This window comes from Glossina fuscipes, unplaced genomic scaffold (genome assembly GCF_014805625.2).
Source record: "Glossina fuscipes isolate IAEA_lab_2018 unplaced genomic scaffold, Yale_Gfus_2 3, whole genome shotgun sequence".
Taxonomy (NCBI): Eukaryota; Metazoa; Arthropoda; class Insecta; order Diptera; family Glossinidae; genus Glossina; species Glossina fuscipes.
This window is the reverse complement of record NW_023998417.1, coordinates 10292708-10316987: the sequence shown is the minus strand read 5'-3', so window position 1 is coordinate 10316987 and position 24280 is coordinate 10292708. Positions and strand designations below refer to the sequence as shown.

The following is a 24280-nucleotide window of genomic DNA, read 5'->3' as shown; positions in this document are numbered from 1 at the left end:
AAGTTTAAAGATTCTTTCACAAATTTAAGTTAAAGAGCCACAAGTGGAACAAAGTTTTCAAGGTTCTCACTCTCAGAGTTCTGGAGATTTTTCTCCAGACATCCAAAACGGTTCGAAAATCTTTTAACCGTTATGCTGTTTGCCATTGTCCATGAGTGCGTTTAAGCGTTTTCTAAATTGATAGAAAGCCGGGACTAAATTCTTCACGTGGTATTCTAACTGTTTCTATGAAAGTGTGTGTTTATCTTTTGCTGTTGTGCCTGTAGGCGTATTCGAAGACACAATTTGTTTGTGTGAGTGGCTGTAACAAACAACAATTGCAAAAACAACAGCAATAACAAAACTATATAAATTTCGTGTTATAATGTTTAATAAGTTTCATACCATTGATTGGATACTAAAACCAGTTCAATGTCAAGATGTAAGTAACAAAAGATCCTTCTCGCATCATTCCATTCATATCTGACGAAAAAAGTAATAAAAACTTTTTCGTAGGCTATTTTAGTTTTAATACCCGAAACCACTGGAAAGTTGGTGGCATATTCGCTTTGTCAAAACGCTTCACTATTCATATTAAATTTTTGAAACGATCTAAGCATAAGCGTCTGCCCATTTGACTGTCGGTCGGTAAGGTCTTTGGTGAATGTGAAGTGAAGACATTGGCTTCAAATTTGCCAAAAATATTAAAAAAAATCTTTCATACTCATAGGCCAATGTAAACTGAGAATATATTGAAGAGAGAATTTTTTTCTTATCACTTAGAACGTGCAACAAATACAACGATAAAAATTTGGCACGTGCATTCCTTAGATGATTCTACAGGGCGATGGGTGTAAAAGATTCTGTCGTCGTTGAATATAATTCTTCTTCTTGCTGCTTTATTTTATAAATTTATTCATTATAATCTATATAATATATAGTGTAGTATCATTACACCCTATATCACTTGTCTGTTTTTTGTTTTTCTTTCTTTGTATCCATCAAACGGTACACAACTAAGTGATGTTACTATTAAAAGAAAGATTAATCTCTCAAATATTGTGCTGAGGAAAAAGCAACGCACTAAAGTAAAGCATAATGAATGGAATGCCTAGCCGAATATCATTTACTCTAAACAAACTAAAAGCAAAAGCCTTTCTATTTCCCATTGAGGATCGATCTTAATTTTTATTAACGAAAATATAATTAACCGTAAAAGGCTTGACATGAATACGCAAATAAAATAGACCGAGAAAGAGAGATAAATGCAGAGACAAAGGCAGCAAGAAAGAGAGAGAGAGAGAGAAAGGCAGGGAAAGAGTGGTAAGAGAAAGATATAGATAGAGAGATTAGAAGAAGAGGAGAATATATATAAATTTCAAAAGTTCGATATTCTCGAGCATGTCGCAGATATCCAGTAAATGCAAACAGCCTAGAAGTTACTCAAATCGTGTTAGCCTCTTAAATATCCGACACTTGATAAAATCGACTAAACCTTTGCGTGATCTGGAAATTTTCTCCCTTAGTTTAGCAGCAGCTTAATATATGATTTGCTACAGTGAATCTGTATCACGGCGTCCGTGAAATAATTTTCGTCAAATGCCTTTACAACCGCACATCAAATCCCATGATGTGGACTATGATGCTGATAATTATGGGCGCAAATTTTTGCTAACCATAATTGTTAAGCACTGAAAAGCATCTTTAATGCAATTATGACAAGGGTAACGTGTAGTGAAAAATTAGAAAAGAAAAACTGTCGTTATATTAAAAGTACATCGAATCAAAGATTTAATTAAAAAGTTATTATGCTATTAACAAACCGTAAATATTGCCATAATAATTACAAATTGTCTCAAATTAATTGAGAAAAAAAAAAAGCCTTATAAACAAACGAACCATAGATGAGCGCAATTGAGGAAAGCATAGAGCAAAAATTGTGTAACAACAAATGGCAAAACTATTTGCAAAAGAATGTTTCGTCCATGACTTTAGTTAAAGTGTCACTATTTTAGAAGCCGCATGCTCTAAGACATACAACGTGTAGCAATGTCATGGCGAATGTTTTTATGGCGTTGTCAAACCAACTTACTAGAAATGACTAAAGCAATAAATGTGGAAAATAAAAGGCAGAAGCGTGCAAAACACCACGACATTCAAACAGACGTAGCCAAGTCAAGGTTATTGAGAAATAATGTTTAAAATATCCAAACAAAACTTGTTTATTACAAAAAAAAAAAAAAAAAAAAAAAAAAAAGAAATTAAAGAAACGTGAGTGCGCCAGCAAGACCAAATGTATGAAGCTTACTTTTGCTATTTTTATACCCTACACCATTTGTGGTAAGGGTGAATTAATTATTTCTACAACAGTTTGAGATAGTAGTACACTAATCGATTTAGAATGATTATCAGTATCGATTTAAGTATCGATTGTACTGTTGTGTTCACCCTTATAGATCACTATTTTCGAGTAATTTTAGTAATATCTGCTCAATTGACATTCAGGCTCGGGAGATGAAAGTTGGAAAAAATGAATTCTATCGATTTATTCCTATCAAACATAACACACAAAGATACGCTTATTTTTCTTATACCTCCCGATATAGCGATTCTCACGAAATCCAAGTTTTTCTAGGGCGATAAAATACACTTTTTGATGTTTTACAACGAAAAGTGATGAAGGTTTTGCATTAGGCGATGCGTTGTGGAGAGTCGACCTTTGCCAAGTATAACACTGTAACTTTGTTTTTTCGAAATATTGTTTTCAAAAAAAGTGTTGGGGAAATTTTTATCACAACTTATTATGTTAGCGTAGGCATACGTTTGCTTTATTCTAATCTGATTTAGTTTATATACATATATACTAAGCTGGCGAACATGAAGTTGGCATAACAGTCCACACCTGTGTTGCACGCCCCTTATTTCTTTTACGTTCATTTATCTTTCAAATATGATAAATAATTTTTGTACGCAAAAATTTTTTATCGCATTTTTGTGCATTAATACATTTAGTTGAATGGCAAAGACTTCATTTGGGGAGCACACAATGCCTTAATACTCACTTACACGAGGTTTTTTTTTTTTTTTGATACGTTACTACTATTTATGGCCATTGTATTTAAGCCCTTTTAAACATACATGAAAATCCTTTTAAACGCTTGAAAAAATACAATTAATTAATATTACTCATACGCCACACTCAATGTCCAGAAAAAGAATCTTTTAAAATTCAAATGCTTTAAGATTAAAAAACGGGATGAAAATAAGATAATCAAACTTTAAATTAATATGATCATCAATAAAAAGGAAGTTCTTCAGTGAAACGTAAAAAAAGTAAGATGCAAAGTTATGCGGGCGAGAAACGCTCATGAAAATTGTGGGATTACTTTAAAACCTTAGAAGGTAACAAAATTATCAACAATACCGGGTTCAGGATCTAACTTGAAAAAGTTTTCCGTTCATTATGCTATGGAAAGGAGTTTATGAAAAAGGAGTTTAATAAAAGGAGGATTTAACGAAAACGGAAATCAGTTGCCTGCATTGTAATTAATTTAAATGAATTACTCTAAAGAAAAAACATTTCATTTTCGAAAGTTCTCGAAACACTTTTACTCTGTACGAATTCATTCTGAGGTAAATTGACTCAATAGAAACCCATCTGTCATGTTAAAGGAACGGATTCGTAAATATTCTATTACATTGCAAATTGCGTAGATTTTAACCATGCCCAAGGATAAGACGAGTAGATTTCCCCCTTATATCATATGTGAATACTCGGTCATCTACAGAATCTGTTTTGGTGAACAAGTCATAGCGCAATATGGTGCTCTAAACCGAACAAGGTGACTGGAGTCGTAAGAATCCTAAAGCTCGGGACTTTGGGACATGGTCGACCACAACAGATCATTCCGGTTATGGTAAGATTTGTCCATATAACAAAACAATACAAAGTCAAAGGATTGCTCTTCAGTACAATCGTGCACGATGGGTTCTTATTTTCCTTTCCATCAATCGGAGCATCCATCTTAGTTCTCTTTTTCAATTTATTTACAAAACGTTCCTCTTTAACTTAGTAATTTCGATCAATACAACAACATCTAAATGCTCTCATAAACTCGGGTTTTTGAAGTTTGCTTCTACGCGTTACGAAGATATTGTGAATAAAAATTAAAATATGATATGCTATAATATCGTGCAAGCGCGGGAAATTTTTCCAACTTTTGTATAGATACTACAGTATCACCCATGCGGACGGATAGACGGAGATTGATTAAATTGATTTCGAATTTGATACTGATCAAGAATATCTATATATATATATATATATATATATACACTTTATGGGGTCTCTGAAGCTTTCTTCTCGCTCGGTCGTTCCAAAAATGAATATACCCAACAACTCTCGATGATGGGTATAACGAAATGAGAAATTCACAAGTTTTTGTTTTAGTTTCCAAATTCATTCGTTCTTAAGGCATGATTATCTTAAATAGTGAATAAAATGTACTCAGCAAATTTTTATTGTTTTCCTTTCTATTTTAATTGTTTCTTATAAAATTTGTTAAGCGGCTAAACAAAAGACAAACAAAAAGCAAAATGCAACTGAGCTGGGCAAGTACTTCCGCTTCCCCTTTTCTATTTTTATTGCTCTTGTTTGCTATTCTACTATCTGTTTTTACTTTTTGCTTCCATTTTCCTCTTTTCGCATATTTGACCGAAGGTAATTGCTCAGTTATGTACTCATTAGAGAGACAGTTATCAAATCAAACTCGGTAACGAATTAATTTTGTTAGCTAATCTAAGAATTAATCTTTTTGAGAAAGATTTGAAGTACTTTCAAGGAAAGCGGATAAAAATTAAATGAAATAGAGACAACCTAAGATATGCATACAGGTGTCACTTGTATAACACTGTACTGGATTTCAATATAAGACGTTACACATTGCCTTGATTTATCTTTTATATTCAAGTATAGCACAAAAGTTCTCATACGAATACAATGTACTTAGAGTAGACGTACTTTAGGGAAGCAGCATATATAAAGACAGCCCTTTCTTCGCCTATGAGGACTTTGTTTATTTTTCCTTTTCTTAAAGAACAAAGTGGAAAAACTTCCCTTTCAATTTCCGTAAATACTTCCGCGATTATTTTGTCTTTGTTTTTCATTCATGTGTGAATTGTTTTCGAAAACTCTTTATTTATTATCGCAGATCGTTTATTATCTGCCCTTGAAGGTCATTTTACTGAAAGGCATGAAGATAAATTCGAATTTAACTAGCAAAGGTACCTACGGTTACCCTTTTTACTGCTGACATTTTTATCGTTTGTCACTCACTACATCACTTGTGGTACAAGGGCTTATTAAGTTTGTGCACGCAGCACGTAGAAGGACACGCGGTACTTCTAAATCGATCTATAGCTCGCAAACTTTGAAACATTTTGATATGTTATTGATAATGATTCGGATCGAACCACTAGTCATTTTGAATGATCATTCTACGAATAGGTAGGTGCCTTAAACAAAGTGGCGTAGGGTATTTAATAGGGAGCGTTTTCACTTGTTTTATATATGTTTTTGAAAATTATATTGACACGAATAGGCGCATATTCTCACACACACATATATATATATGTATATATATATATATATATATGTATATGTATATAGAAAATTCCCTTAAATGCATGTGTTGGCTAATTTTACCCGCTCCACGCTGTATTCGGAAATGTTTATAAACAAATAAACAAAACAATATATTGTAATGATTTACATAAAGACAATTTCTAAGAGAGCTAATCAACCAACCGGTAAAGTTAATAGAATAATTTCGCAGAGATTTATATTATAATACATACGTATATATATATATATATATATATATATATATATATATATATATTTGTTTTTTCAACTGGTGATCAGCCAAGAATTAAAGCAATACACAGCAGTTTTTAAATAGACGCTCTACGAACGAGACGTGTTTATGAAAAGATTTTTCTTCTTAAGAAAATAGAATCGTTATTATATTACATTCAATATTTCAATCATTCAACACTATCGCATGCGTTTACGATGTGTGAGAAGTTCTGTTTGTTTCAATAAAATGAAGAACAGCTTTTCAATTTCATACTAAATTGATTTTATAAAAGAGGCGAAAAAATTATAAAAACAAAAAAAAAAAAAGTTTGTGCAAAGAAATATATTATACTATATATAATTAAATATTGGATTTTTCCAAGAAAATCACAAGTGTTCATTAAAATAAGTGCTTTTTTGTGTTTTTTTTTTTTTTGTTTCGTTTATAAACCTTTTGAATATATTACCAAACTATTATGCCAGATAAGGATATTCTAGAGGTATGTATTCTCAGGAAAGGAAAGTCCTTAAGCACTTTGTTTGCAAAGGGTTATGTGATTTGTTTCATCTCTCGAATACGTCGGACGGAAGTCGTAAAATTGTATCGTCTCTTCAAGTTGTGCATCAAACGAATCGTAATTGTTCCTGTAATGCAGTAAATTTATGACCTGAAAGTTCTTTTTTTTTTTTAGAATCTCATCGGCTCGAAAATGAATAAAGCTTTCTATATGTTTTACTTAATCAATTATCAAAATTGCTTCGCTTGATAAGACAACGATCTGAAGCAGTAATAAAACTATAGCTAACTATAGCAGAAAAATGAAAAACAAATTTTTCGATATGAAACGTTTTACGTCAATTAAAGAATTTAGTTAAATGCTTTCACCAAATTCCACTTTTTAGCTTACATATTTTTCTCTCTAAGAGGGACTGACACGAGTACATTTTCCTGCTTTGTTCACGTGAAAGTCGTCATAATTAAATTTTAAGAAACATCATTGTCCCTGGAAAAATCGATTGAAATTCGATTAAGCTATGTATTCCTCCTTAGTATTAATATCTATAGGTCTGATAAGTCACTCCAACACTCCAACACTTTTCCATTTCATATAAAATTTCTATCTTCTTCTGTATGCTTTTCATGCAAGCTAGTTTCGCCTTTTCGCCACAAAATATAAATTATTTCCCTAAAGTGAAAAGAACATATTTTCGCAATATATATAAAAGTATGATAATATGGTCTTAAATTTATTTAACAAAAAAAAAAAAAAAAAAAAAAAAAAAAAAACTTACAAAGTATATACGACTACGGCTTTTTCCTCCTCCGAAAAACTGAAAAACCCATTATAGGACGGGATTTTGTAACGATTAAGCGAAGACTGTATAACGCTGGAAGAGCTGAAGACCATACCAGAAAGCCCATATCTGAAGTGCTTTGAGGATTGGAAAAAGCCACTAACACAGATGATACTATATCTACGATACTTTCAAGGGTCAAAACCAATATTGATGAACTGCAACGTGTATGCACACACCTAACAGTTTAACTTAATACTTTTTTGAATAAAAAAATTTAAGTTCAATATTGATATCATATAATCTGTAAAGCCTGCGCTGGAGATAAATGTGTACGAGGGATGGCTGAAAAGTTTCTTAGACTTGGAAATAGAAAGGTATTCTTCATTTATCAACCCGGACTCTTTTAGAAGTGATGACGATACAATCAATCCAACGGATTTCTAACATATCGGTGGTGGTTTTTTTCAGAATGATTTTGTCAAGAGCATCAAAACGATTCTTAGTTCCCACAAAGACCTGATCACTTCATGCAAATCTTTTCACTTTCGCATGCATTCTTTTTGAGATCTGTCAAGAGGTAATAGTCTCGAGGATATGGTAAGTGTGGCAAGGAATTGAACTTTCATTTATGCGACTTTGCCATCGCGGCTCTAGGCTATTCGATATTTTTGTTCTCCATTGAGTAATGCCCTGCTCCCAACGTGCAGTCATCCGCCATGCAGCATGTAACAACCGTCTTCCCAGCCTTAGCTATCTATCTAGCAATAATTTAACTTACGTCTACTAACATTTAGTTGACTTAATCGATGTGTTTGCCGGTAGACACATCGGTAACTAAGCTGAAGCAAACATGTTTTAATACAAATAAAACTAAAATTCCGCCTCGCAATTTTGCATTTTGGATTTGGACAAGTGAAGCCGTTTTCATGTTCAGGCCGGAGATTTTTCAGTCAATCTACGTATGCTCACGCATACTTATACCCTTCTTCTGGCTTCTATTATATTATCTCTAGCCTCAACATATGCATGAGGCTGATAGTAATTTTATAAAGAATTCCACACATGCGATCGTCTGTAAATTTGTTAAAAGTGATTATATGAGTTGATAACAAGCACCTAACAACTGATAGATTTTCTACCTCAGATTTACATAGATTTTAAGGCGAATCAAAGGCACACTATAGCTTCAATTAAATTAAAGAAGAAGCAACATTTTAACTTTAAAAGTTATTTATCGATAGTTAAGTGCTTCAAATGGAAAAAAAAAATAGGTTTAAATTCAAAAAATCGACTTTTTAAATGAAATATCGCGAAAAAAACGGGAATATTTAAATAGAAATGGCTGAACAGATCGAACATTTCATACGATCTCCATGGAATATTTTAAAATACAACTTTGCTTAAGGCTGTGAAGATAGATTTCATTTAAGTTAGCAAAGACACTTACCAACTCTCTTAACAGAGCTCTGTAAACGGCCTAACAAACCGTTTGCTAACTTGGACCGAGCATACCTCCAAATCCAATCTGATATTGATTTTGACCTACTAACTAGACGTTTACAGGGCTCTGCTAAGGCAGTTGGTAGAAATCTTTGATAGATTAAAACTCATTTCCATATCCTTTCCGTGCCTCTTTGCATTCGCATTTTTAAATTTGCAATATTCAAAAGTTAGATGGAACGTTAAACCAAGTTTATATATTTTCGGTGAAACTTCTTCCATGACGCTTACAAAAAAAGTGATCTTAATTCGGTTGCAATAATTTGAATAAACACTTAAACAGGGGAAAAGTATTTACAATGATCCCTTACAAACTATAGCACAATTAGATGATGATTATTATTTTTGTTTTTTCACTTTACATAAATGAAGTGACGATTAATCAAAATTTGTTCAAAACAAATAATTTTGTTTATACTTTAAGTAATTGTTGATAACGCACAAATCTACATTGTTTGGGATCTATGCCTTGAATGTAGAGAATGTCAGTTTCGCAAATTTTGTTTCGTTCAGCACATACGGTTAGCAGTCGAAGACTTATCGACAGTATCGAAAGACTTTGTGAGGCCCCCACCGCTACTCTGATCAAGTATTATAATAATCAGAGTAGTATAGATAATAGGATAAGACTTGCATCTACAATTAAAATCGATTTATGTTTCTCTAACCTCCGTTCTTTGTTAACGCAAAGTTACTCTTTCGTCCCCTTTCGAGGACGTTTCATATAGAAGCAATTCCCTACTTCCCAAGTGCTCTTTCTAAACCGATTTTTACTTTTTCCGATGCAAGACAAACAATTCACAAGGTCTCAAGTCCCGTTTGTATGGTTAATATCGTAAGAATTTTATTTCTTACTCCTCGCATCGATAGCCTGAGCGTGTGCACCGTAATGGCACAGGCCCAGGCACATTGTCTCTTTTGGCCGCTTTTAATTCATCTTGTTGATTAAAAGTCCGTGGTATTCTCTTCAGAAGAGACCGTATTATTATCCTAGACAGAAAATGGTCACCATGTAATCGTATTTAGGAAAAAAATGAGGCGTTGCGTATACTTTAGCGTTGATCCAACATATTTGACAACAAACAACCCAACCCCTATACATCAAAGAGATTTTTTTTGTAAACATTACAAGCTGACGTTCTGCAATTAATTAAAAGCGGAAATGAAGAATGAAAAATAAAAAATATTTTCGTTAGAAAAAAAAAAAAAATTTTAAAAACATAAAAACAAAACAAAAACTGTTAACAATTATTATTTCATTAATACGAGAATAACAACAATATTATCGTCCTCTTATGAACGTAATTATTCAAAAAAAAAAAAAAAAAAAAAAAAAAAAAAAGTAAAATATGAATAAACAATGAATGCTTCTGTAAAAATGTGTTTAAAAAACGTATTTTTATTTACTTATCTTCTTTCACTTCGTTTATTCATCAATTTAACATTGCCCTGTGCCGGCATGCCGCGTCAAAGAAGTCAAATGTGAAAATGATTTTTTTTTTGTTTGTTCTATTTTTACGTGACAGGGATGTGGGTGGGGTGGGGGGTGGGTAGCAGGATGTATATGTGCAAGCAATGCGAATGGGTGAAATGATATGAAACGATGCGATCTAGTGCGATGTAATGCTGTGCGCCACGTTATGTATTTTAATGTCTTCATCCAATTAAATAAGGACAACTGTGCAGAGAATAATAGCGGCCGTGTCAAGAAAATATGAAAATTGCTACCGGCAAAGTCATCTACTGAAGCTTATAAACAAATGAAGACGTACGTTTACATTCCTGCGTTCACATATGCCCGATATATGTTTAATATAGAGGAGAAGGATCCTAATACACTTTTGCTAAGAAACGTAACAACCCAACACACTTGATTGTATTGTTAGTGGGGAAAGGCTTGAAAATCTTTTGCGGATTCTATTATATCATTTATCATCATTTGCTAGGCGTGTGAGCACTCGAGAAATCTTCTCGCGTTTTCTCACAAGTTTATATTACCTATGCCGTATAGTTGGTGAGGTAATGACTGAGGTATGACTATAGGAAAGAATCTGAACACATTCAGCCTATGTAAAAATGTTGTAGGTAGGAAAGCAGACCTTTCGAAGCGGGTAACTGCTTTGTTTTTTAAATGTTACAGTACAAACAGAAACGATATGTTCACCTTGTAGCCCGCCATCTTGAAGACTTTGGAATTGGCTGCGGCTGAGTGAGCATATTGGCAGCGCCATGTTTTAGATGTTGTTCGAACACCCTTCGGTTGCTTGCTATAGCAAAGTCTTAAAGACTATCCTATATGAGGAAAACATGATATCAGACATTTTTTTTTTTTTTGGGCCAAAATAAAAATAACCGGGTAATAATGACGGGTCACATCCAAGATGTCGAAGAAGAGCTAAATCATTAAAATGATTTATGCACATTAGGTGAATATCCCCAAAAGTGTCACTAAAACAATAGAGGCCGTCACATGAGGAGCTAACTAACTGGATTGAAAAAGTTTTAGATAAAATTTATACCTATGTCGATAGTATTTGTAACATTTTCGAAGGCTTAAGACTAACTTTGTTTGCAAATTTTCAATTATGGATAATAGTCACCTTTACCTATCACGGATTTTATTTATCACGACAACACAATTGTTCGGCTTCAATTCGATCGAAGAAAGTTTTCGTAACAATTCTTTAAGGCCTTTAGCTGTATCCTGAGCAACATCGCTGAGACATCATAGGTGACAAGGCACTTCCTTTTAGATGGTTTGCAAGACTTAATAACTTTTTCCTTATGATCGCAATTCCTTCTAAATATCAAAATCAAAACAACGACGATATCCGGAATAAACATTATTTTGCCTTGTGACCTCTGAGCGATCACAATGCCATAATACATATCTTTGTCTCTTTAGCCTCATGGCCAAAAACAAAATATTCATTTCACAACAATTTCATAATTACACTAATTAAGGGTAATATCTGTGAAGGGATTCCCTCGTGACTGCTGATTGATATGATAGATGTTATGGCCTTACCTTTAAAGGCATTCAAAAAAAGTTACTCGTTATAGAAATCAAAAAAAAAACATCTTTGCTTAGCTAACTTGCTCTTAGAATACTTAAGCCCTTGAAGGTTTTTCTTTCTCTCTCTGCTTAATAGATTTTAGTTAATTTTCGAATTAATTAAATTGTACTCGTGTGCAATCGCAAATGAGAAAAAGAAAACATACTATCTAGCAACGACCTTCAAAGAGGGGGCAAACAAAACTGTTAAATATGCAAGAAGCATACACACACACACACACACACATACACACGTACACACCGACAGACAGAAAATGAAAATCTATTTATTGTAGCGCTTAGCTGCAATGGGAACCAGAAAGCAAATTACGACACGCAACGTACACATATTACAAATGCAGGCACAAAAAGAGAAAGAATTACGAAAGCCGTCAGTTTCTAGTACAGATGATCTGATTAATAAGCGACACGTTTGCTTTGTACTTGGTGCGTCATTAAACGGAAAATGCTAAAAAGCGTACCGGGCGTACCGGCAGTAACTGTTTGCAGCAGGTGGTCTCTAATGATTAAATGCATACAGCTTTGCCCACGATATGTCCGTCTGTCCTACCGTCTTATTGCAATTATGTATACATACAACGCTGGCAACAACAAATAGGCATTAATAGTAGAAACGCCTCTACAGTGCTATTTTGGGTTAATTGCTGCGCTTTTTATTTTTTCGCAAAATAAGGCGATAATCTTACGTTTTTTTTTTGTTTTTTGAGTTTATAAGGAAAAAACCGCTTCCGAAAGTGTTTCATTCCGAGAGATTGGCCTATCCATGCAGATCTCACAAATTTACCTGTCAAAATACTCATAAAAGCTTTAACGGTATTATTCAAAACGCTACAGTTGCCATTAAGCATTCGTTTCCTGCTATTTTTGTGTCTGCACTTAAACACAAATATATGCATGTATGCACACAGTTTTGAATTTATAACAAATGCAGAATGTAACTAGTATATCTCTTGTTGTTGTTGTTGTTGTTGTGGTTCTTGTCGTTTCATTCTTCATAGCACATCACATACAATGTGAACATTTTTATAAATTGTCATGCATTTAAAGGCGCATTCATACACACATGTTGATTTTGAAAAGCATGAGCAGTATAATTCAAGTTCATGTTTTATAAGTAGATGTGCTTCTTGTTGTTGTTGTTGTTATTATTCTTGTTCTTGTTTCTATATGCCTTCTTTACAACGCGTCGTCGTCGTCGTCGTCGTCGTCGTCGTCGTCGTCGTCGCATATACTAACGATATGCTGGGTTCATATGTTTGCGTTTATATTTAAGTGAGTACATCTTTAGTATATTAGTAGGTATAAAATGTTACACATGCCTATGTAAATTATAGAAATTTTTTATGATGACTACGATTTGTTTGCTTTGACACATTTGTTTATGAAATACATTTTTTAACAAATTTTAATGAATACATAGAATTAGTGCTGGCATGAAGTTAGCCCACTAACCAACGTAACCAAAAGGTGTGCTATCATTATACCTGGTTCGCGTCCATGCTAAAGTAATTGATCATTGAACGACAGATATTGCTATGGGGAATGATAAACTCGGGATATAGTAATGACATAACATTTTTCGGATGGATTTTAAAATTCCATGCAATATATGCAAAATGAATAAATGCACATTTTTTACAATTAACTTAGTGTCTTATGTACATAGGGACGGCATATTTGTTGCAATTTTGGCAATGATAAGTCAATGATTTAGTAATAAAGTTAGTGTTTTATGATAGTTTTTTTTAGGATTTTTCAAAATGAATCTAAAATCTAGTGTTACGTAATATAACTGAATTTTGGTATAACATTCGCTCAGTGCTTGTAGTAAACCTGTACATGAAAGTTAGTAAACACTAACTTTGCTTTGTTAAAGGCTTCGTCCGTTTCATGTGTGTTTGCCTCCTATTCCTAATATTTTTTTAAATATTATTTGCTCTTCCTTTACTTCGCTATAAAGCCTAGCTTAGGAAAGCCACAACGCTTAAAAAATGCGCTCTATCTTGCTGGACTACCTTCACGTCCCCCACGTGAATTACTCCAGTTTTGTATTTAGAGTGGAAACAGTGCAATTCCTCTACAATTCCTTTGTCCTTATTTTAATTATTTAAAGCATGATCGTTTAAAATCGCCTGTAACAGCTATCGTCAGATTTTTACCTACTATTTTATGGAGAAGACTTTGAGCATTCGAACAAAATAATCAAATTTAGCGGGCAGTTTACGAACGTTACTTCCACTCTTATTTCGAGGAAGTAAAGAAAAAAAAATATTTTTTCATGACAACATTGAGAGATTTTATTCTCCGTTGCGCGATGCTTTATACCAAGTATTGTTACATCATTCATAACGCCTGCTTGTATTAATTAGAAAATTATTAATTATGTCTTCAAGTAAACCTACTAGAACACCGAATAGTATTCCAACAAGTAACGAGAAAAAACCATAAACTGATGTCTTATTATCACAACTCAAGCATTCTGCGAATCACTTGTCAAAACAAATTAAAATTTAAAACGTGAATCATAAAGGCTAGCTCTCTATCATTACGCAACAATTTAAAGAACGTAATCGATGTTGAGTTAATATTTCTCATATTTAGTTTCTCGAAGTTAATGTGTACGATACCCACATTGGAGAGTGCATTCAACTAATATTCTCTTCTAGAGAATCTTTTAGAGTTTTCGCTTGCTTTCTTACACTTAATCAACACCTTGGCGCATCAATAGCGTACGCAGAATCATCAAGGGAGTAAATCTATAGCTTCTATGTTTTGTACGACTTGAACTAGAATTAAATTTCTTTCAAACAATCCATATATAGGTGGTAACCGTACCTACACCATCTTATCGTTCTTGATGCGGCAGCTTTTCAAAATATATGCTTTATATGGAAATTGATCGATAAATTGGCCAGATATGAATCATTTTCAAGAGTGTTCATGCTTCCGATCAGTAGGTTGAACACAAGGAAACAAGATAGGCAAACAGATAGACGGACAGACGGACAGACAAGCTGAAGTGAATGCATCTTAATCGATAGGTATAAAAAAAGGTAAGTTTATCTCAAATATAGGGTATAACCACTAATGTTACTAAGAACGATCGCAACGAATTATTTTTCCAATGGCTTCACTTTTAAGTTAATTTCAAAAAATGGCGTTTTTTGGACGCTGAAAGAAGTAATGACTGCGCATATCGATCGCCACCGTTCCGATTTTTTCTCTCTCTGTCTCTCTCTCTCTCTCATGCTATAATAGTCCCTTTTACAACTGTGAGCGATCATCTGAAATTCTTATGATCGTATAGTTTCCGAAAATGTATGAAAGGACTTGCAGCTTGATATTGATACACGACGAAACTGTGTTAAAAATGCATTTATTTTTAAAGAAATATATATGTCTTTGGTTTCAAGTGAGTGTGCGACGTACGGTATTTAAAGTTCGTCTTTTTTTTGTCCAATAACTCTCTCTCTCTCTCTCTCTCTCTCTCTCTATGTCCATATGTTTGCATTCGCTCACATTTGATGATTATTAAGCATTCTCGCATAATAATGCTATCTACATGATTCCCAGAGAAGAATGTTCGAATATATTTTATACACCACTAACTTGTCGTCATTAACATAACCATGAGTTTAGTTAGCTAAGGCATTGTTAGTTCATTATAAACGCGTGTGCATATCAGACGTGAAGAAGGCGTGCTGTGCATGTATAACCTTTAGCTTTAAAATATCAATTGATAAGCGAAAACACGCGATTCGTTTTTAACATAAGCGAATTTAAAGAAAAAATATATTTTTTTTGGTTTTAATTCCCTACAAGTGTTGTTATCATGCAGATATTACAAGTTAAACGAGCTCAAAGTGTAGGTGGCTTATTTAAAAAAAAAAAAAAAACACATTTTTATAAACTTTTCCTTTCTCTTAGCCCGCCCCCTGCGTAGGGTACATTAAATTTGTAACCATTGCTTTGGAAATGCGCAATCTCATCAGATTCAAACATTTAATAGCTTCGTCCATATTGTCCCATAGAATGAGGGCAACTATGTGCTATTCATTATTATATTAGAATCTTTCCTCTCATTCTCTGCATTTCACTCTTTTTACTCTTCGTTATCTCTAGATATATATGATGGAGGAAACGCGCTATATTTCATCAGATTCAAATTTTCCATAGCTTCGTCGTCCACATTGTCAACAGAAATAGGTCAACTAGGCGCTATTTATTTGTGTTAGAACCTTTCCTCTCTTTTTCTCTCTCTCTCTCTCTCTATCGTCATCTGCAGGTAAATACAGGTAATCACGTTACATTATATTTTGTTTTGAGCAAAATATTTTCGCATATCCATCCGCAGAGTTGAAGCAGGGAATATTTGTAGATTTTATAAAGTCATGACAAAATTATTATTTATTTATTATCTCGATGGTTTTATAAAATAAATGTAAACCTTCCTCCCATTCACCAGGAGACGAATATAAAAAGAAAAATTTAATTAAAGTTTATTTGCCGGCAGTATTCAGGTTTATTGTTGTTGTGGTTGTCATAGGAGAGACGAATTTTATTGCAAGGCGCCAAAAAAATATCAATGTCTTGCTTTGGTATAAAAAGGGTTTACTTATACGGGGGAAAAAAAAAAAAAATTCAAAGTTATTCTCGCTGTGTTCTCTTTTACTCTCGCAGTTGCTCTTTATGAAGCACATGTTGCTATGACCTTGTTGTAATTTTTGTTGTCTTTTCGTATAGAAAATATTACGTATCTTGGTAATTCTTTATGTTTTTTTTTTTTTTTTTATAAATATTTGTAGTTTTCGTTCTCACCTCTTTTGTTTGACTGTCCGTCTTTCCATCTCTCATATTCTATCGTATTTCATGTAATTAAAATTTTACTGTTTAATTAAAGGGACCCTCGTTCTTAAAACGTGCGAGCACCGATAAATTGCGTGAAGTCTTCCTTAAGTACGCTTCATATCAGAAGAATGGCGAATACTTTATGACTAGCGAAGATTTTGTAAGAAAATTCTTGGGACTATTCACAGATGCTGCATTTAATGATGTAAGTAATTTAAAGTTTTTTTTTTTTCTACATGCGAACAAAAAAAAAATAAATAAAAGGAAATAAAAAAAAAATTATTGCTATTGGGATCGGCAATATTGATAAAATCAGTTATGCCTTATCAATTTTTGCTTTCCATGAACTTGAAAACCTTTGTATTTGATGACGAACAACAGCTATAACTTGTTGTACGCACTATTTAAATGTTGTTATGACAAACAAGTAAAAACAAAAAATAACTCGTAAGAATGCTAGAGTCGGGCAACGCCGGCTTCTAAATACTTTACACAACTTCACTTAATACAGTCACAGTACACACTGCTTTCTTGACACTATAGGGAAAATTATGCATTAATTTTATCTAAATGTTTACTTTTAAAGAAAGCCCTCATATTGGCGAATAGAATTATCAAGGATTTTCCAGTTTTCCAATTGCTCTCCTCTTCGTTACAACCAACCACAAAATTGGCTTTGTCACAAAGGCTTACTTTCAATGCAAGTCACCAGATTTCGTTCAGTCTAAACAATAGACCAAAGTGATCCAAATCAAGATTAAGATAAAATTGCTATGGACCAATTTTTAAATTAAATTATTAGACCATTTTGACATATTACGGCATATTTTTCATTGAAATCCCTATATAGGTTGGGATTGCAGAGAATAGACCTACGCGGTCCAAATTCGATAAGGTTAATTTTTATGTGAAAAAGGATTTTAAAAAAATTGTCCCACCCAACAGTAACACTAAGCGATTTTTGTCGCGAAATGTGGAAAATTACATTATAATGTACTGTCATCGAAAAAATGAATCGATTGGAACTATCAGTGTATCAAATTTCATCAAAATATTTCGAAAATTATTAATTATAGATTGAACACAAGAACACATGGACGAACATCAGACGAGCAATCAGAAAGACGGATAGGCAAGATTTTAATAAAAGTTGGATCTCTCTCAAGTCCTTATGTGTGTTACATATGTCCGCAAAAATTTAATATACCCTTCGGCAACAAGTGATGTAGGGTATACAAATAACACACAAATTATTACTTTAATGTCAAGATCTGAACGAATTGATTAGACTGAAATTTTTCGATTATTTGTGTATTTATGCAAGAATAAGTTGTGATTAAATGTAATATTAATGAATACTGTTCTTAATGTTAAGCTGTTTTCTCCAATCGGCAGAGAGAGAGAGAAAGGCATTTCATTTTATCTGAACGTATTATTTATGCGATTTACTCAAAACCATTAATGAGGACTTGGATGCCCATTCATATGTCAAAAATCTGTATGTAAAACAAGTGTAAACACTATATCGGGCCGTGGCCAACTCTCAAATACACAACATCAACCTACAGTAATTCATACCATGACTTTTCAAAATAGGTCATTATGTGGGAAATCGTAGAAAAAGTGACCCGATTTGAAGCATTTTCAACAGCGTAACACCCTAGACACTATATCACAAAAATTGTGGCCTGTAACTTGAATACAAGAAAACAAGATGAACAGTGTGATAGACAAACAGACAGACAGACAGATAAAATCTCAATCAAAAGGTAGATTTATCTCAAATACTTCTACATGTTGTAAACATTCGTACAAACTGCATAGAGAACTTGCTGCACAAGATCTGGGCAATATCTCGTCTAAATGACAATGACAACGTATTAAGGAAATTCCAGTTAGAAATTTTTCTTGCTTAAATTATTTTAATGAGTTTTCCAAATGTATTGGAGTATTTTTAATTTCTGCCATTTTCCTTATCACATATATAATAACATGTACTTCTTATCTCTTTGGACATATTGTAAATTAAGTATGTCATGAATCATTATTCATTTCCACTGCGATATGTCATTATTTCGTTTAATTTTATCGAGAACTATTAATATAATAAAAGTTGTTCCGCACCTGTTCACTATTATCGTGTTCTTCTTCTAAACAACATTGTTTTTTACTTGCCAAGAAATGAGAATGCTATGTTACGATCGAAATAGATTGCTTGGTTCGCCTGCTTTTCCGATAAGTCCGATCGATTATTTACTTATAAATTAAAGAATTTATGCGATAATTGGATTTGTTTTTTTTTTTTTTTTATATTAAATCGTTTACTTTCTTAGGAATCAGTGCGTTTATTAGCCGGCATTGCTGATACCAGTAAAGATGGACTTATTTCATTTGCAGAATTTCAAGCTTTCGAAGGTTTATTATGTACACCAGACGCTTTGTATAAAACTGCTTTTCAATTATTTGATCGCCAAGGCAATGGCACAGTATCCTATGGTAAGCGGACCGATTATTATGCGAGCAAAAAAAATTAACGAAAATAAAATTCATTTCAATTTAATAAATTTTAGATAATTTTGCTGAAATCGTACAAAAAACTGAATTACATTCGAAATTACCCTTCAGATTAGACAGTCCATTTATTAAACGATATTTTGGTGAGGTAATTATACCTTTTTATGAAATATGCAAAATAAAATTTTATTTTTAAATTCTTTAATGACATTTTGCATAATTTACGCAATTACGGCATTTGTAGAAAAAACAACGCTTGATCAATTACGCGGAATTTACTCAATTACTTCATGATTTCCATGAGGAATACGCTATGGAAGCATTCCGAACTAAAGATCCAGCCGGTTCTGGATATATATCTCCATTAGATTTTCATGATATTATGGTTAATGTTAAAAGGCATTTACTTACCGCCGATGTTAAAGACAATTTAGTAGCGGTATGTAAAATTGAATATTGAAAATTTTGTAACGTAATGTAACATGACGTGATGACGTTAAGATAACATTTTGTTTTAGATAACTGAGGGTCACAAAGTTAGTTTTCCATATTTTATGGCTTTCACATCATTACTAAATAACATGGAATTGATTAAGCGCATCTACTTGCATGCCACACAAGGTAATCGCACAGAACCTGTTACCAAAGATGAACTATTATATGCTGCTCAAACTATGAGTCAAATTACACCATTAGAAATTGATATTTTATTTCAGTTAACAGGAGCTTTACATCATACCGGGTAAGTCATTCGAATTGCAAAGATTCTTTAAACATAAAAATCTCAATTACAAGTAAAATCTTCTAATTCGTTTATAACATACATATGTATATATAAATATTATCAAAAATTGTTTAATTGACTTAACTATTTTTATTAAATTTTTTTCATATCTACTTTTGTTTTTTTGTTTTTTTTTTTTTTTTTTTTTTTAAATTTAAACTAAATTTTATAAAAAATCTCATGTTGAAATTATTTGTTTTTTTTTTTTAATATAAAAATAACCAACTAGTTGGTGGAGACGTAAAAAGTTTGAAGCAAATAGGCAAGTGTAACTACATCATTGCTAGAGATATATACACATACATATATATATATATATATATATATATATATATATATGCTCATATACCCACTGTCAGAGAATTGAAATTTGATTCGCAAATCGCCCGATCAGCATAAGGCTTTCTTTCAATTTAAGAATGTCAGTCCGTTTGTCCGTTTTCTTCTGGCTTCAATTCCAGAGATCAAGTTGAGAAATTAGACATGATCTTGTCATAATTTATTTATATTAAAATATTTTAATATAATAAATTAAAAACAATCTTTTAAAATGTACAGTGGTTATCCGCATGATTAGTCCCTTAGCCTACTAATAACTCAGTGGTCGCGGGTGCAAATCTCAAGTGCGGTAAAGTTTTTTAATACAGGAGAGCATATGATCGATTTACAAAATATATAGAAAATAAATAAATAAACATAAAGTGAAGTTAAAATATATGTCACAGTAAACATTACCATAAGCAAACTATGAACACAACGAAGACTGTTTTTAACAAGACAAGTTTTGTACATTTATTCTCAAGACGATGGGTATTCGAAATTCGCGCCAAGGCGAATGTAACAGCTTAAAGCTCTTCGGCTTGGCAAATTTGTTTTTGATTCTGTAATTCAATGCCTTTGCTTTATAAAAATATCAAATCAAAACTCCTTTTGAAATGTTTTGCCAAACATCATCCCATAGATACAATTATTTATATAAATAATTTATATCTAAGAGTTTTATAAAATAATTTCCATATCTCCAAATTTTTAGACGAGTAGTTTATAGCGATTTGAATAATATCGCTCCGGAACATTACACAAAGCATATCACCACTAGATTAGCGGAAATCAGAGCAGTGGAAAGTCCAGCTGATCGTTCAGCATTTATACAAATTTTGGAGAGCACTTATCGATTTACATTGGGCTCAATGGCGGGCGGTAAGTAAATATGTCTTAATTTTTCAATCAATATCACAAAATGTTGAGTTTCGAGACTTAATATCATGAACTCTCCATCAAATATATTCTGATATTTTCATACCCACAACCAAAAGAAATGGATATTCAGACCAGTTGTTACCCAAAGTACTGAAAAAGTCAATACTATAAAGTTTCTTTGATTTTCAAAGGTTATTTGAAAACTCTTTCAAATAAATATTAAAATTAGAAAATTTTTTAAAAATCAAAAAAAAATTTTAGAAGTAAAAGTACTATAATGGGGCATGGCCCACTTTAAAATAACCTGCACCTTTTTGTCTAATACAGTTATACACGGAAGCACCTTTCAATATAAGGCCGTATATGGGAAGTGATTGAAAAATTGGTCCGATCAGACACATACCGTCCATACCGTTCGTCGTTGGGCTGAAATACATTGGTGTACCAAACTCCATCAAAACATCTCTAAAATCGATATCTGTAGATTGAACACAAGAATGCAACATGAACAGACAGACAGAAAAGCTTAGATAGACCCAGCAAACTCACTTTCTCAATTGGCCGGTATAAGAAAGGATAGTCTATTTCAAATCCTTCCAAGTGTTTGATATATCCGTACAAACATAATACAGTCTTGTAGCACAAGTTGCGTAAACTATACAAAATTGATTTCAAAATATCTTCTTGGGCGGAAGATTTTTCATCGCACCACAATTTTTTTTATGCATCCATCCTTTTTAAAAGAAAAGTTTATTGAAATTTTTATTTCATTACGTTTTGCAAAATTTCCTTTTTAGCCGTTGGTGCCACAGTTGTTTATCCCATTGATTTGGTAAAGACCCGCATGCAAAATCAGCGAACAGGTTCCTATATTGGAGAAGTGGCTTATAGAAATTCTTGGGATTGTTTTAAAAAAGTTGGTTCTCCTCTCCAATCTTTCTTTTATATGTTTATATGTAATATAGATTATGTTTAATATTCAAGGTTATTCGTCACGAAGGTTTTTTGGGTTTATATCGTGGACTTTTACCACAGCTAATGGGCGTGGCGCCGGAAAAAGCCATTAAGTTAACAGTAAATGATTTGGTGCGTGATAAATTATCCGACAAACAGGGAACTATACCTGTTTGGGCTGAAGTTCTAGCAGGTGGTTGCGTAAGTTTTGCAAAAAAAAAAAAAAGAGAGAGAAAAAATTCCTTAAAATGTTATTATTATTATTGTTGTTATGCATATAGGCTGGTGCTTCGCAAGTGGTCTTCACCAATCCCTTAGAAATTGTTAAGATACGTCTGCAGGTAGCTGGTGAGATAGCAGGCGGTGCTAAAGTTCGTGCCTTAGCGGTTGTTCGCGATTTGGGTCTATTTGGTTTGTACAAAGGTGCCCGAGCTTGTCTGCTGCGTGATGTACCATTCTCTGCCATTTATTTTCCCACATACGCTCATACAAAAGCTTTATTTGCTGACGAAGACGGGTATAACACTTCAAGGAGATTTTTTTTTTTTTTTTCAAAAATATAAATAAATTTTATTTCTTTTATATTTTAGATATAATCATCCGTTGACTTTGTTGGCTGCTGGTGCAATAGCCGGTGTACCGGCTGCCTCGTTGGTTACACCGGCTGACGTGATTAAAACTCGTTTACAAGTAGTAGCTAGAACTGGTCAAACTACCTACACTGGTGTATGGGATGCTACTAAAAAAATTATGGCTGAAGAAGGGCCGCGAGCCTTCTGGAAAGGAACAGCTGGTAATTTTAAACTAAATATAATCTCATCTTATCAGCATATAATTCAGTTTTTTTGCATGATTTTTTTTCATGATCATGTATATATATATATACATATAAATCCATAGCACGTGTCTTCCGTTCATCACCACAATTTGGTGTTACATTAGTTACCTATGAATTGCTGCAACGTTTATTTTACGTTGATTTTGGCGGTTCTCATCCCACTGGCTCCGAAGTGCACAAATCCAAATCTATCGATACGCTCAACGATATACGCCTTAATGCTGATCACATTGGTGGCTATCGGGCTGCAGTACCTTTACTCAATGGCATCGAATCGAAATTTGGTCTCTTTTTGCCACGCTTTCAATCTCGCCATCAACAACACACTATTGAATCATCATCGACGGGTTCAAAGAAAACCTCATGATGATATCGAAGCCTCTATTAAAAAACTATAACATCATAACATCACAAAACCAGCCTGTACATCTATCCAATAAATATATATATATATATATATAAATAATGCCAGACTTTTAAGTTTAAATTCTATTTTCTTAAATGCAATTAAGAAGTAAAAAATAATCATTATAGTGAAAATTTATAATTACATCTAATAATTATGTAAAGATAAGAAGTAAAGAATTGAAAGTAAATGAATCTAAAAACAGGTTAATTCAAAGATAATACGTATATACGCATACATACATAAATACAAACATACATACATACATACATACATACATACATACATATAAAAAAAACATACATACAAACATACATACATATATTTTTTGCTAGATGAATTATATTAAACTCCAATGATATATAAAAATAAAAACAACAATAGTAAACTGTTATCAACTGTCGATGCAACTAAAAATAATTAAATTTACTATAAAAAACAAAAAAAAAAAAACCATATATAAAATTAAATAAAAACTTAATTTAATTAATTGCATAATTTCTTATAAAAAACAAATAAAAAACTTATTAAAATTAAATTAAAATACGATGATAGCCTGTGAAGTTGCAAAAACAAAAACAATAAATCGTGAAATGATGGATTTTTTCCAATTTTATTTTAAAGCAAAAGCAAATAATAATAAACCAAAAAGCTAATATTAAGATATAAAAAAAAAAAAAAAAAAAAACAAAATCACTTCAATAATATCTAAGTGCAATACAAATGCAAATTATAAGGACATTGAAAATAGTTCTAAACATAACCTAGCAAATAAAACTGATTTGGATATAAATGTTTATTAGGCTGACTAGATTTTGTTCGTCCAAATGATGATGAAATGACTTGCCAGTGTTTTCTATTCAACTTTAATGGAATTCCTATTAAATGTTTTAGAATTTCTCATTGAAAAATTATTTTTATGATTTAATTCAAATTTAAATGCGGCTTACTTCACCTATAAGCGAGACGTGCCTGTAAACGCTTGTGAAGGCATTTTAAAGTTTTAGTGCAAACTTCAATTTTGA

At 32.5% G+C, this 24280-nt stretch overlaps 2 protein-coding genes across 5 annotated transcripts in view; one reads left to right on the top strand and one right to left on the bottom strand.

Annotated features, from left to right (window-relative positions):
• On the top strand, positions 1-23540 carry LOC119634315 (calcium-binding mitochondrial carrier protein Aralar1). Of its 4 annotated transcripts, none has more exons than XM_038028378.1 (13): positions 1-421; positions 16612-16764; positions 18893-19055; positions 19130-19221; positions 19318-19512; positions 19592-19815; positions 20087-20119; positions 20891-21057; positions 21855-21973; positions 22042-22212; positions 22293-22528; positions 22602-22804; positions 22912-23540. In XM_038028378.1, the coding sequence occupies exons 1-13, from the start codon at positions 365-367 to the stop codon at positions 23214-23216; spliced, it is 2118 nt and encodes a 705-aa protein (XP_037884306.1). In that variant the 5' UTR covers positions 1-364; the 3' UTR covers positions 23217-23540. The 4 variants fall into 4 exon arrangements, with proteins under 4 accessions (XP_037884306.1, XP_037884308.1, XP_037884309.1 ...); XM_038028381.1 differs by lacking the exon at positions 1-421 and adding an exon at positions 6233-6336; XM_038028379.1 differs by lacking the exon at positions 1-421 and adding an exon at positions 15261-15576.
• The window catches only part of LOC119634319 (prolyl 4-hydroxylase subunit alpha-1), a 128716-nt gene that overhangs the window by 54770 nt on the left and 49666 nt on the right, over positions 1-24280 (bottom strand). The gene's annotated exons all lie outside the window — the stretch shown is intronic.